At 43.2% G+C, this 15,526-nt stretch overlaps 1 protein-coding gene across 1 annotated transcript; it reads left to right on the top strand.

Moving 5' to 3' along the window:
• The first annotated feature begins 10,994 nt into the window (after positions 1-10,994).
• Positions 10,995-14,695, top strand: LOC141041248 (uncharacterized). Its single transcript, XM_073507367.1, has 4 exons — positions 10,995-11,341; positions 12,345-12,926; positions 13,564-13,708; positions 14,165-14,695. The coding sequence occupies exons 1-4, from the start codon at positions 10,995-10,997 to the stop codon at positions 14,693-14,695; spliced, it is 1,605 nt and encodes a 534-aa protein (XP_073363468.1).
• Positions 14,696-15,526: the final 831 nt, after the last annotated feature.

Below are 15,526 nucleotides of genomic sequence, written 5' to 3'. Positions count from 1 at the left end.
CGATTATGAATCATTTGACACATGCGAACCATGCCTCATGGGCAAAATGACCAAGACTCCGTTCTCCGGAACAATGGAGCGAGCAACCAACTTATTGGAAATCATACATACCGATGTGTGCGGTCCAATGAGCGTTGAGGCTCGCAGTGGCTATCGTTATGTTCTCACCCTCACCGATGACTTGAGTAGATATGGGTATATCTACTTAATGAAACACAAGTCTGAGACCTTTGAAAAGTTCAAGGAATTTCAGAGTGAGGTTGAGAATCAACGTGACATGAAAATAAAGTTCTTACGATCAGATCGTGGGGGGGGGGATATTTAAGTCACGAATTTGGTACGCACTTAAGGAAATGTGGAATCGTTTCACAACTCACGCCGCCTGGAACACCTCAGCGAAATGGTGTGTCCGAACGTCGTAATCGCACTCTATTGGATATGGTGCGATCTATGATGTCTCTTACCGATCTACCGCTCTCATTTTGGGGCTATGCTTTAGAGACTGCCGCATTCACTTTAAATAGGGCTCCGTCAAAATCCGTTGAGACGACACCGTATGAATTATGGTTTGGGAAGAAATCTAAGCTGTCGTTTCAAAAAGTTTGGGGATGCGATGCTTATGTCAAGAAACATCAACCTGAAAAGCTCGAACCCAAGTCGGAAAAATGCGTCTTCATAGGATACCCCAAGGAAACCATTGGGTATACCTTCTACCTCAGATCCGAAGGCAAGATCTTTGTTGCCAAGAACGGGTCCTTTCTGGAGAAAGAGTTTCTCTCGAAAGAAATAAGTGGGAGGAAAGTGGAACTTGATGAAGTACTACCTCTTGAAGCGGAAAGTAGCGCAGCTCAGGAAAATGTTCCTGTGGAGCATGCACCGACTAGAGAGGAAGTTAATGATGATGATGATCAAGGTACTTCGGATCAAGCTCCTGCTGAACTTCGTAGGTCCACAAGGACACGTTCCGCGCCAGAGTGGTACGGCAACCCTGTCTTGGAAATCATGTTGTTAGACAACGGTGAACCTTCGAACTATGAAGAAGCAATGGCGGGCCCAGATTCCGACAAATGGCTAGAAGCCATGAAATCCGAGATAGGATCCATGTATGAAAACGAAGTATGGACTTTGACTGACTTGCCCGATGATCGGCGAGCCATAGAAAATAAATGGATCTTTAAGAAGAAGACAGACGCGGATGGTAATGTGACCATCTATAAGGCTCAACTTGTCGCTAAGGGTTATCGACAAGTTCAAGGGGTTGACTACGATGAGACTTTCTCACCCGTAGCGAAGCTGAAGTCCGTTCGAATCATGTTAGTAATTGCCGCATTCTATGATTATGAGATATGGCAAATGGACGTCAAAACGGCATTCCTTAACGGCTTTCTTAAGGAAGAATTGTATATGATGCAGCCGGAAGGTTTTGTCGATCCTAAGAATGCTAACAAGGTATGCAAGCTCCAGCGCTCCATCTATGGGCTGGTGCAAGCATCTCGGAGTTGGAACATTCGATTTGATGAGATGATCAAAGCGTTTGGGTTTACACAGACTTATGGAGAAGCCTGTGTTTACAAGAAAGTGAGTGGGAGCTCTGTAGCATTTCTCTTATTAAATGTGGATGACATACTATTGATGGGAAATGATATAGAATTCTTGGAAAGTATAAAGGCCTATTTGAATAAGTGTTTTTCATAGTAGGACCTTGGAGAAGCTGCTTATATATTAGGCATCAAGATCTATAGAGATAGATCAAGACGCCTCATTGGTCTTTCACAGAGTACGTACCTTGACAAGATATTGAAGAAGTTCAATATGGATCAGTCCAAGAAGGGGTTCTTGCCTGTATTGCAAGCGGTGCAATTGAGCACGTCTCAATGCCCGACCACGGCAGAAGATAGAGAAAAGATGAGTGTCGTCCCCTATGCCTCGGCCATAGGGTCTATTATGTATGCCATGATGTGTACCAGACCTGATGTAAACCTTGCCGTAAGTTTGGTAGGAAGGTACCAAAGTAATCCCGGCATGGAACACTGGACAGCGGTCAAGAATGTCCTGAAGTACCTGAAGAGGACTAAGGATATGTTTCTCGTTTATGGAGGTGACGAAGAGCTCGTCGTAAAGGGTTACGTCGATGCTAGCTTCGACACAGATCTGGATGACTCTAAGTCACAAACCGGATACGTGTATATTTTGAATGGAGGGGCAGTAAGCTGGTGCAGTTGCAAGCAAAGCGTCGTGGCGGGATCTACATGTGAAGCGGAGTACATGGAGGCCCCAGAGGCAGCGCAAGAAGCAATCTGGATGAAGGAGTTCATTACCGACCTAGGGGTGATTCCCAATGCGTCGGGCCCGATGACTCTCTTCTGTGACAACACTGGAGCTATTGCCCTTGCCAAGGAGCCCAGGTTTCACAGGAAGACCAGGCATATCAAGCGTCGCTTCAACTCCATTCGTGAAAGTGTTCAAAATGGAGACATAGATATTTGTAAAGTACATACGAACCTGAATGTAGCAGATCCGTTGACTAAACCTCTCCCTAGAGCAAAACATGATCAACACCATAACTCTATGGGTGTTCGATTCATCACAATGTAACTAGATTATTGACTCTAGTGCAAGTGGGAGACTGCTGGAAATATGCCCTAGAGGCAATAATAAAATGGTTATTATTATATTTCCTTGTTCATGATAATTGTCTATTGTTCATGCTATAATTGTGTTATCCGGAAATCGTAATACATGTGTGAATACATAGACCACAACATGTCCCTAGTGAGCCTCTAGTTGGCTAGCTCGTTGATCAACAGATAGTCATGGTTTCCTGACTATGGACATTGGATGTCATTGATAACGGGATCACATCATTAGGAGAATGATGTGATGGACAAGACCCAATCCCAAGCATAGCACAAGATCGTGTAGTTCGTTTGCTAGAGCTTTTCCAAATGTCAAGTATCATTTCCTTAGACCATGAGATTGTGCAACTCTCGGATACTGTAGGAGTGCTTTGGGTGTGCCAAACGTCACAACGTAACTGGGTGGCTATAAAGGTGCACTACGGGTATCTCCGAAAGTGTCTGTTGGGTTGGCACGAATCGAGACTGGGATTTGTCACTCCGTATGACGGAGAGGTATCTCTGGGCCCACTCGGTAATGCATCATCATAATGAGCTCAATGTGACCAAGTGTTTGGTCACGGGATCATGCATTACGGTACGAGTAAAGTGACTTGCCGGTAACGAGATTGAACAAGGTATTGGGATACCGACGATCGAATCTCGGGCAAGTAACGTACCGATTGACAAAGGGAATTGTATACGGGATTGATTGAATCCTCGACATCGTGGTTCATCCGATGAGATCATCGTGGAACATGTGGGAGCCAACATGGGTATGCAGATCCCGCTGTTGGTTATTGACCGGAGGGTCGTCTCGGTCATGTCTGCATGTCTCCCGAACCCGTAGGGTCTACACACTTAAGGTTCGGTGATGCTAGGGTTGTAGAGATACTAGTATGCGGTAACCCGAAAGTTGTTCGGAGTCCCGGATGAGATCCCGGACGTCACGAGGAGTTCCGGAATGGTCTGGAGGTAAAGAATTGTATATAGGAAGTCCAGTTTTGGCCACAGGGAAAGTTTCGGGGGTCACCGGTATTGTACCGGGACCACCGGAAGGGTCCCGGGGGTCCACCGGGTGGGGCCACCTATCCCGGAGGGCCCCATGGGCTGAAGTGGGAGGGGAACCAGCCCCTGGTGGGCTGGTGCGCCCCCCTTGGGCCTCCCCTGCGCCTAGGGTTGGAAACCCTAGGGGTGGGGGCGCCCCCCACTTGACTTGGGGGGGAAGCCACCCCTTGGCCGCCGCCCCCTTGGAGATCAGATCTCCTAGGGCCGGCGCCCCCCAGGGGCCTATATAAAGGGGGGGGGAGGGAGGGCAGCCGCACCACAGCCCCTGGCGCCTCCCTCTCCCTCCCGTGACACATCTCCCTCCTCCCGCAGCGCTTGGCGAAGCCTTGTCGGAATCCCGCTACCTCCACCACCACGCCGTCGTGCTGCTGTATCTTCATCAACCTCTCCTTTCCCCTTGCTGGATCAAGAAGGAGGAGACGTCGCTGCTCTGTACGTGTGTTGAACGCGGAGGTGCCGTCCATTCGGCGCTCGGTCATCGGTGATTTGGATCACGACGAGTACGACTCCATCAACCCCGTTCACTTGAACGCTTCCGCTCGCGATCTACAAGGGTATGTAGATGCACTCCTCTCTCTCGTTGCTAGATGACTCCATAGATTGATCTTGGTGATGCGTAGAATTTTTTTAATTTCTGCTACGATCCCCAAGAGTTTTGTCTTGTCAGATTGAATGTTCAGATCTAAAAACACTTGATGTATGTCTTGCCGTATGAATGCTTGCGGTGACAATGGACTATCATATTGATTTGCTTGATATATGTTATGGCACTCAACTTGCGGATTCCCGCGATGACATTGGGGTAATCTATGCACAGGGGTTGATGCACGTTTTTATTATCTTTTCTCCGATATAAACTTTGGGGTCCCCTTGTAGTTCTTTGTGTTGGATTGAGCATTATGAATCTGAAATTGTTTGATACATATCGTATAATTAACTCACGGGTACTCGCGGTGACATTGGGGTATCTAGGTGACATTAGAGTTGGTTGATATTTGTCATATGGTGTTATTTTAGTACGAGCTCTTGATTAGATCGATCAGAAAGAATATATTGCTGTTATTTTAGTACGAACTCTAGGATAGATCGATCGGAAATAATAGCTTTGAGGTGGTTTCGTACCCTACAAACAATTTCTATCTTTTGTTCGCCGCTAATAGGAACTCGGGAGTGATTCCTTGTTGCATTTTGAGGGATAGTCATATGATCCAACTATGTTAGCGTTGTTGAGAGATTGCACTAGTGAAAGTATGCACCCTAGGCCTCATTTTCTATCATTGCAATACCGTTTGTGCTCCGTTTTACTACTTACTACTTTACTGTTTTTTTACTGCCCGCATTACAAAAACTCATGTCTACTATCCATACTACACTTTTATCACCATCTCTTTGCCGAACTAGTGCACCTATACAATTTGCCATTGTATTGGGTGTGTTGGGGACACAAGAGATTTCTTGTATTTGATTGTAGGGTTGTTTGAGAGAGACCATCTTCATCCTACACCTCTCACGATTGATAAACCTTAGGTCATCCACTTGAGGGAAAATTGCTACTGTCCTACAAAACTCTGCGCTTGGAGTCCCAACACGTGTCTACAAGAATAAAGTTGCATAGTAGACATCTAGCTCTTTTCTGGCACCGTTGTCGGGGAGGTGAGTGCTTGAAGGTATATCTTTAGATCTTGCAATAAAATATTTATGTTTCTTGTTTTATCACTAGTTTGGTTTATAAAAGAAAACTAAAAAAATGGAATCGAGGTTGCATCATATTATTGATTATCTTTATAATGCCTTTGTTGAAAATGATGGTTCGGAAAATTGTGCTGAATTGATAGAAGAAGAATTCAATAAAATGATTGGCATGAATGAAGAGCATGATTTCAATATTGTTGTCATGAACTCTTTGAATATCCATGATGCTAATGATATGCAAAGCCACAAGCTTGGGGATGCTATGTTTGCTGAAGATGATATTTCTAGTCCCCCAAGTTTTGATGAGCAAGTTTATTATGATGAAAGCATGCGTCCTATCTTTGATGATTATGGTGATGACATGTATGCTATATTGAATAATGATAACCATGAAACTTGTCATCATGATTTTAATTTCCAATCTCATGATAGTTATTTTGTTTAGTTTGCTCCCACTACCATTCATGAGAATAAATTTGCTTATGTGGAGAGTAAGAAAATTTCTATGCTTGTGGATCATGAAAAGAATGCTTTATGTGATGGTTATATTGTTGAATTCATTCATGATGCTACTGAAAATTATTATGAGAGAGGAACATATGCTTTTACATATCTCAATAATATCAAGTTTCCTCTCTATGTGTTGAAAGTTTTGAAGTTATGCATGTTTTGCGTTCCTATGCTAGTTGATTCTTGTTCCCATGAATTATTTGCTCACAAAATCCCTAAGCATAGGAAGTGGGTTAGACTTAAATGTGCTAGCCATATGCTTCATGATGCTCTCTTGCATGTTTCAATCCTTATCTTTTATGTGAGCATCATTGAAATCATCATGCCTAGCTAAAAGGCATTAAAGAAAAGCGCTTGTTGGGAGACAACCCAACACTTTTACCTACTGTTTTTGTGTGTTAACATGATTAGGCTACTGTAGTAATCATGTCTTAATGTTTTTGTTTCAATGAAGTGCCAAGTAAAGCCTTTGGGATCATGTTGGGTGATGGTTGATTTGATCTTGCTGAAAAACAGAAACTTTTGCGCTCACGAAAATAAGTCTCATTTTTAACAGAAGAGTGCTTTTGAGTTGATTCTTTTTTCAGAAGATTAATATACAAATTTCTCACGTGTTAAATTTTTTTTCATAATTTTTGGAGTAGCATAAGTATGGTTTGGGTACAGATTACTACAGACTGTTCTGTTTTTGACAGATTCTGTTTTCAATGCATAGTTTTCTTGTTTCCTTGTTTCTATGGCTTATATTTCTCAATATAAATGTGGAAATGATATGATACAGTAGGCATTGTGTGTAAATAATTATGAATCTTGCCTTTGACAGTACCAAAAGTGAAATGGTTTGCTCTTTATCATACTAACCTATCTCACAAGGTTCCGTTAAGTTTTGTGTGATTGAAGTTTTCAAGTTTTGGGTGAGATGTCGATATGAGGAGAATAAGGAGTGACAAGACACTAATCTTGGGGATTCCCAAGGCACCCCCAAGGTAATATTCAAGGAAGATCCAAGCAACTAATCTTGGGGATGCCCCGGATGGCATCCCCTCTTTCGTCTCCAACATTATCGGTAACCTCACTTGGAGCTATGTTTTCATTCATCACATGCTATGTGTTTTACTTGCAGAGTCAATTTATTTTGTTAGATTTGCTTGCTGTTATTTAGAATAATGTTTTGCATCTCTTATTTCAATAAAAGTGGCAATGGTATCCTTTGCCATGCTTATTTTTCAAGTATACATGTTGCTGTTTCAAAACAGAAAGTTTACCGCTGTTGCAAAAATTCCCTAGAAAAGTCAGAATATGATAAATTGTTGAAACTTTTTGCAAAATAAGATATGATAAATTTTATACAGTTCAGTATTTTTCTCATAATTTGTGGAGTTAGGGAAGTATGATGAATCTTGCATTCTTTACAGACTGTACTGTTTTGGCAGATTAATGTTATGTTTGCATTGTTTGCATATGTTTGCATACGTTTGCTTATTTAATGATTCTATTTGAGGATAGGAGTATTAAATATACAGAGGAATTTAGTATTAAATTTTGAATAATAATTTTAGTAATTTGCTATAGTAGAGAATGATAAGGTTTTGCACTGATTTATACTAACTTACCTCACGAGTTCTTGTTGAGTTTTGTGTGGATGAAGCTTTTGAGATTTAGGGAAACCGTGATATGAGAGGAATTAAGGAGACACAAAAGCTCAAGATTGGGGATGCCCAAGGCATCCCAAGCCAATATTCCAAGAAGTCTCAAGCATCTAAGCTTGGGGATGACCCGGTAGGCATCCCACCTTTCTTCTTCAACAATTATCGGTTAGTATCGGTTGAGCCTAAGTTTTTGCTTCTTCACATGAGTTGTGCTATGCTTGGAATGTCATTTTGTTTTGTTTTGCTTTCTGTTTTAATAAAATACTTAGATCTGAAACTTTTAAATATGAGAGAGTCCTCAATTAGATACCCTTTTACTTAACTACTCGCTTGATCTTCACTTATATCTTTTGGAGTAGTTTGTCATTTACTCTTGTGCTTCACTTATATACTATGAGTAAATTGTTGAATAAATTGAATGTCATGAAGTTGAAATTATATCATGCCTAGTGGGAGCTTCACATTGGGTTCAGAAAGTGAAATCTTTTGAGGCTTGACAATCACAATATTGGTCATACAAGCAATTCCCGAATAATTAGTATAAGGAAGAGAACTTTCACATGAAAATACACTATCATGGAAATCTTTTGTGATTGTGAGCTCCCATCAAAATATTATATTGCCAAAATTGTTGACGTTGGGCAAGGAAGACAACGTAATGATTTATGTTTGCTCATATTCACATAGAAGTTATATTGTCATAGATCCTTCAACATGTGGTGCTTGCCCCCCATCTTTGCTAGCCAAAAATTCCGCACCAAGTAGAGATACTACTTGTGCATCCAAAAACCCTTAAACCCAAATCTTATTTTCAAGTGTCGACCATACCTACCTAAGGATTGAGCAAGATCCTTCAAGTAAGTTGTCATCGGTGCAATAAGGCAATTAAAATTGCTTCTAAAAGTCTTAGATCATTTAGTGTACGAGAAAATTGAGCGTTGTACGAACTTATGATGGGAAAGCAATAAAAGCGACGAACTGCATAATAAAGGTTGCTATCATAAGGGGCAATATAACGTGACGTTCTTTTGCACTAAGGGATTGAGCATACAAACAAAATAAGAGCATGGCAACCTCTGCTTCCCTCTGCGAAGGGCCTATCTTTTACTTTTCAGTATTTACTTTTATGCAAAGAGTCAAAGATTTTTTCTCTCTATTCCTTTTTATTTTTCTCCTTTGGCAAGCATCATGTTTTGAGGAAAGATCTAGGCACATATGTCCAGTTGAATATGGGTAGCATGAGTTATTATTGTTGACATCACCCAAAGGTGAATACGTTGGGAGGCGAAATTATAAGCCCCTATCTTTCTATGTGTTCGGTTGAAACGTTTTGCTCATGTGTATGCAATGAGTATTAGCAATCATAGAAAACTATAAGATGGTTGAGTATGTGGAGCTCTTACTTAGACTCTGTTGAATAAGTTGAATTGCAATTGCTTGGTGACTGAGAACATAGGTTGTTGAGTTTCAAGAGAGTTCATTGTTTGAACCTTAAGATGTGAATTGGTTGCTACTATAACGTGAGAAGATTTTATAAGAAAAGATTGCTGTTATGATGCTAGGAAAAGTGATTGAAATTATCATTGATCAAACTAATGCACTTTGCTAGCATTCACACTTCATAAATTATTTCTTTTATCATTTACCTACTCGAGGACGAGTAGGAATAAAGCTTGGGGATGCTGATACGTCTCCAACTTATCTATAATTTATGAAGTATTCATGCTGTTATTTTATCATTCTTGGGTGTTTTACAATCATTTATAGCAACTTTATATCATTTTTTGGGACTAACCTATTGACCCAGTGCCCAGTGCCAGTTGCTGTTTTTGCTTGTTTTTTACATCGCAGGAAATCAATATCAAACGGAGTCCAAACACCGCGTAACTTTTTGGAGATTTTTCTGGACTAGAAGGAACCCAATGGGCCTGAGCTGCACCTGGGGGGTGCCCCGAGGGGGGCACAACCCACCAGGGCATGACAGGGCCCCCTGGCACGCCCAGGTGGGTTGTGCCCACCTCAGTGGCCTACCGCACCCCCTCTTTGCACTATAAATTCCTGAATATTCCGAAACCATTCGGGGCTAACCTAGATCAAAAGTTCCGCCGCCGCAAGGCCTCTGTATCCACAAGATCCAATCTAGACCCCCTTCCGGCACCCTGCCGGAGGGGGGGAATCATCTTCGGTGGCCATCTTCATCATCCTGGCGGCCACCACGATGAGGAGGGAGTAGTCCACCCTCGCGGCTGAGGGTTTGTACGAGTAGCTATGTGTTTGATCTCTCTCTCTCTTGTGATCTATATCACGGGCTTTGTTAATATAGTCAGATCATATGGTGTGTCTCCCCTCTATACTCTTGTTATGATGAATTGAGTCTTTACCCTTTGAAGTTTTGTCTTGTCGGATTGAATGTTCAGATCTGAAAACACATGATTTATGTCTTGCCGTATGAATGCTTGAGGTGAAAATGGAGTATCATATTGATTCACTTGATATATGTTATGACACTCAACTTGCGGATTCCCGCGGTGACATTGGGGTAATCTATGCATAGGGGTTGATGCACGTTTTTATTATCTTTTCTCCGATAGAAACTTTGGGGTCCCCTTGTAGTTCTTTGTGTTGGATTGAGCATTATGAATCTGAAATTGTTTGATACATATCGTATAATTAACTCACGGGTACTCACGGTGGCATTGGGGTATCTAGGTGACATTAGATTTGGTTGATATGTGTCATATGATGTTATTTTAGTACGAACTCTTGATTAGATCGATCGGAAAGAATAGCTTTCTGTTATTTTAGTACGAACTCTAGGATAGATCGATCGGAAAGAATAGCTTTGAGGTGGTTTTGTACCCTACAAACAATTTCTATCTTTTGTTCTCCGCTAATAGGAACTCGGGAGTGATTCTTTGTTGCATTTTGAGGGATAGTCATATGATCCAACTGTGTTAGCGTTGTTGAGAGATTGCACTAGTGAAAGTATGCACCCTAGGCCTCATTTTCTATCATTGCAATACCGTTTGTGCTCCGTTTTACTACTTACTACCTTGCTGTTTTTTACTGTTCGCATTACAAAAACTCATATATACTATCCATACTACACTTTTATCACCATCTCTTTGCCGAACTAGTGCACCTATACAATTTGCCATTGTATTGGGTGTGTTGGGGACACAAGAGATTTCTTGTATTTGATTGTAGGGTTGTTTGAGAGAGACCTTCTTCATCCTACACCTCTCATGGATTGATAAACCTTAGGTCATCCACTTGAGGGAAAATTGCTACTGTCCTACAAAACTCTGCGCTTGGAGGCCCAACACGTGTCTACAAGAATAAAGTTGCGTAGTAGACATCAGTAGTTTCGTCTGAGTGCTGGTAGTCATAGAAATTGATTGCTGCATTGCATGCATTTTATTTGTTGTTATTACTAACCGTCTGATGGTTGTGAGTGTAGATGGCTCCAGTTCCGATCATGTACCATCCTGAGCCAGCTCCATACACATTGCCGCACCTGCTTCAGAACGTGTGGCGACGACTCTACCCAGAGGGTGCTGATCCAGTGTATCAGGTGTATCGGGAGCATCTGGCCGGTTCGCTGTATGAGTACTATGCGGAGGTCACTATACACCACAGTTCCCCGTCTGGCGCTTACACCCGTTCCTCTAAGGGTGGTTTCGCTTCTACGCCATCTCAGGCTGTTCAGTTTGCTGTGATCGAGGCTCTTGTAGACTTGCACTACAACGAGGTTTGCATGCACACCCACCTAGGTTTCTACTACTACCTGTCTCTGCACGAGAATGGGCATATTCGCTTCCCTCTTATTGATCCGGCGTGCGATCATCCTTCTAGCCACCTTTCCCGCTATATCACTACCAGTTATCTCTTGATCTATGAGTTAGCCCGAGAGCTAACCCGAGCCCGGATAGACCTTGCCACGGCTCGGAATAGGAACCCTCCACCTACCGTCGGTGTCGCTCTATACGTTCCTCCCGCCTCTGTTACCCTGGTTACTTCGGCGACCACTCAGGGTACCACTAACCCTTTGGCAGTGACCCCTCGCAGTGCCCCTGCTGCGTGGGCTTCCCTTGTCACTACTCCTGCAACCCCTATGCTTAGATCTCACCCCGCACCTGCCCCTGAGGGAGAGTCCTCGAGGCAGCGCCGCCGTGTCACTTTTAATCTGGAGGTATCCACTATCAGTTCAGGATCTGAGTCTGGCTCAGGAGAGGAGCCCGCAGCAGCGCCAGCAGAGCACTAGATAGTTAGAGTACCACATTCGTCATGAGGATGATGTATGGATGTAGTCGTACGTGTCATGATGCTTAGTTTGATGTATCAGGGTAGAGAACCCGTCATGATGTTTATCATTCATGTTTGAGTCTATGTATAATTATGTTGGAACCTTTTTATTTAATTGCCTTGGTTTCTTCTCGCGGTTTTCTCTGGGATTGTCGCTGGCTTTTCCTCCCATTCTTGGATATTTCTCATCTTGGTTGCTTTATATTGGGAAAATAAATAATAGGATGATGAGGGGAGGCAGCATCAACCACGCTTGTGAGGATGTCCCTGTTCGTCGCTCCGCAAGACAGGCATGACATTCCCCCGAGCCGTTCCAGCCACCACCGCCTCCACCAGCACACCCGCCTTCCACTGAGCAAATCATGCATATGTTTGAAGAAAGAAGGAACAACGATATGCTTGAGCTGTTGAGAAGTGTGCAAGCTATGGTTGGGCAAAATGGAAATCAGAATGGTCATTACTCCAAGCTGTCAGATTTTCAAAGAACCAAGCCTCCCAATTTCAGTCAAGTTATTGATCCTTTGGAAGCCGATGATTGGTTAAGGACTATTGAGAAGAAGCTGGAGATTGCCCGCACTGAAGAAGGTGACAAGGTTCCGTTCGCCACGCATTATCTTGAAGGAGCTGCCGCTATATTGTGGGATAATGCTAAGGCTATGTGGCCCGCGGACGAAGAGATTACTTGGACCAAATTCAAGGATCATTTCCGCAAGTACCATATTCCAGCCGGAATTATGAAAATCAAGCAGTGTGAATTCCTCGCTCTCACTCAAGGAAGCCTGTCAGTAAGTGAGTACCTGCACAAGTTCAACCATTTGGCCCGCTATTCTCTTTATGATGTGGCCACAGAAGAAAGGAAGGTCGACAAATTTCTTGGAGGATTGAACCAACACCTCAGATGCACTCTCAGTACGTTTGATTTTCCAGATTTCCAAACTCTAGTGAACAAGGCCCTCATCGCAGAAAGGGAACACAAGATCATGCACGACAATAGGCCCGCTAATAATGACCACAAGCGCAAATTTGAGCCTAAGAAGGATATGCAACCAATGCAGAAGGCTCGTACTAGGCAGCAGACTCAGGTTGAGTACAAACCCAATTGGCAGCAGAATGTCAACAAGACCACTACTCAAGTCAAGAATGTCGTGACCAGACCGGTACGCGAAGAATGTCAACGCAACAATTCTGCTTTAATTGTGGGCAAACCGGACATTATGCCAGACAGTGCCCCAAGAACGGCAAGCCTACCACTTGACTCCGTCCATAAGTCAACTACCTGGAGCCCTTCTCCGTCCCGAGGACCATCCAAGGACAAATCCATCACCTCTCCGCGACGAAGCCCAAGAGGACCCGGAAGTCGTCATTGGTATGTTTCCTGTTAATAACATACCTGCAATAATTTTATTTAAATCTAGGGCTTCCCACTCTTTTATTTCGTGGAGTTTATTTGCCCAAAACAAATTTCCTTGATCAATTTTGGGAAAGAGTATGATGGTACAATCCCCGAGATCTGTGCTCTGAAGCAATCTGGTCTGCCGTAATTTGGAAATTGATATCAAGGGAGTCAAGTTTCCAACATCCTTGATAGTCATCGAGTCTGCCAAATTTGATATTATTTTGGGAATGAATTGGTTAACCCAATATCAAGTATGCATCAACTGTGCGACCAGAGAAGTCACCATGACAAGTCAGGAAGGTTGAACCACAAAATTCTATGCCCACAGGAGCATACCCAAGAAGGAAATGGTTTTCACGGCTATGGCTGAAGAATTGGAATTGATTCCTGTGGTCAATGAGTATCCAGATGTATTGCCTGAGGAATTACCAGGAATGCCGCCAGACAGGGAGCTTGAGTTTGCAATTGACCTGGTGCCTGGAACCGCACCGATATACAAGAAGTATTACCGGATGCCTTCGTCAGAATTAGTGGAATTAAAGAAACAACTTGATGAGATGCTTCAGAAAGGATACATCCGTCCAAGCTCTTCACCTTGGGGATCACCCGCTATATTCGTGGATAAAGATGGCAGTCTTCGGATGTGTGTGGATTACCAACAGCTGAATGATGTTACCATCAAGAACAAATATCCACTGCCTAGGATTGATGACTTGTTTAATCAACTCAGTGGGGCAGAAGTATTCTCCAAGATTGATTTGAGGACCGGATATCACTAACTCAAAATCAAGAAGGAAGATATTCCCAAGACCGCGTTCACTACTTGGTACGGTCTTTATAAATATACCGTCATGTCCTTCAGTCTCACCAACACCCCTGCCTTTTTCATGCATATGATGAATAAGGTATTTATGGATTTCTTGGATAAGTTTGTGGTGGTATTCATCGATGACATCCTCATCTACTCAAAAAGTGAAGAAGAGCACAAGGGACACCTCAGAGCAGTTTTACAAAGGCTTCGTAACCATCAGCTCTATGCAAAGTTTAGCAAATGCGAGTTTTGGCTCAAGCAAGTTGGGTTTTTAGGGCACGTTCTTTCTGCAGAAGGGATAGCTGTGGATCCTAGTAAGGTGAAAGATGTGCTTGATTGGGCCGCACCCACGACACTATCAGAGATCGGGAGTTTCCTTGGATTAGCCGGATATTACCGCCGCTTTATCGAAGGATTCTCTAAGATTGCCAAGCCAATGAATGAGCTCCTCAAGAAGGATAAGAAGTTTGCATGGACTGAGGACTACGAAAGGAGCTTCAACGAGCTAAAATCCAGACTGACATCAGCACCAGTATTGACTCTTCCAGACATCTACCGCAGTTTTGATGTATACTGCGATGTCTCTAGGAAAGGCCTTGGATGTGTACTCATGCAAGATGGCAAGGTTGTGGCCTACGCATCCCGATAGCTACAGCCTCACGAAGGGAACTATCCAACTCATGATTTGGAACTGGCCGCTGTTGTGCATGCTTTGAAAATTTGGAGACACTATCTTATTGGAAAAAGGTGTCAGATATTTACCGACCACAAGAGTCTCAAGTATATATTCACGCAACCAGATTTAAACCTTCGACAGCGAAGATGGCTCGAGTTGGTCAAGGATTATGACCTCGGGATAAATTATCATCCGGGTAAAGCCAGTGTGGTTGCTGATGCCCTCAGCCGCAAGCCTGCCAGTCTAAATGCTCTAATGGATTCCTTGCCTCCTGAACTGCACGACGAGATCGCTCAGCTCAATTTGGTGATAGTTGATGCCAGTCTTGCCAACAGATTGGAAGTCGCTCCTACCCTCGAGGAGGAGATTCGCAGAGCCCAGGCAGATGACGTATTGCAGCAATCCCATGCCAAGCGTATGCAAGAAGGTAAGAATCAGGATTTCTCTAAGGATCAGCAAGGTACGCTAAGGTTTCGAGGAAGGATTTGCGTACCCGAGCAAGTAGAGCTGAGAAAGAAGATATTGGCAGAAGCACACGAATCTTTGTATTCAATTCACCCAGGTGGTACCAAAATGTACAAAGACCTTCGTCAGATATTTTGGTGGGATGGAATGAAGAAAGATATCGCATATTTTGCTGCTTGCTATGATATATGCAGCAAAGTGAAGGCGGAACACCAAAATCCCGTAGGACTCCTTCAGCCCCTACCCGTCTTGCAATGGAAATGGGATGATGTCTGCATGGATTTGATCACCGGTCTACCAAGAACCCACCAAGGCAATGACGCAGTATGGGTCATAGTG

Source organism: Aegilops tauschii, chromosome 2, assembly GCF_002575655.3.
Source record: "Aegilops tauschii subsp. strangulata cultivar AL8/78 chromosome 2, Aet v6.0, whole genome shotgun sequence".
NCBI classification, from domain to species: domain Eukaryota; kingdom Viridiplantae; phylum Streptophyta; class Magnoliopsida; order Poales; family Poaceae; genus Aegilops; species Aegilops tauschii.
The sequence above is the reverse complement of the archived record's forward strand: the minus strand, read 5'-3'. Positions and strand labels throughout refer to the sequence as shown.

Excerpts from the sequence above, each read along its gene's own strand:
- LOC141041248 (XM_073507367.1), top strand. The coding sequence starts at position 10,995 with ATGGCTCCAGTTCCGATCATGTACCATCCTGAGCCAGCTCCATACACA. Across the intron at positions 12,927-13,563 it reads AGGCAGCAGACTCAGGTTGA|GAGCATACCCAAGAAGGAAA; the intron begins GTACAAACCCAA and ends CTATGCCCACAG. Across the intron at positions 13,709-14,164 it reads TTGAGTTTGCAATTGACCTG|TTTGTGGTGGTATTCATCGA; the intron begins GTGCCTGGAACC and ends TTCTTGGATAAG.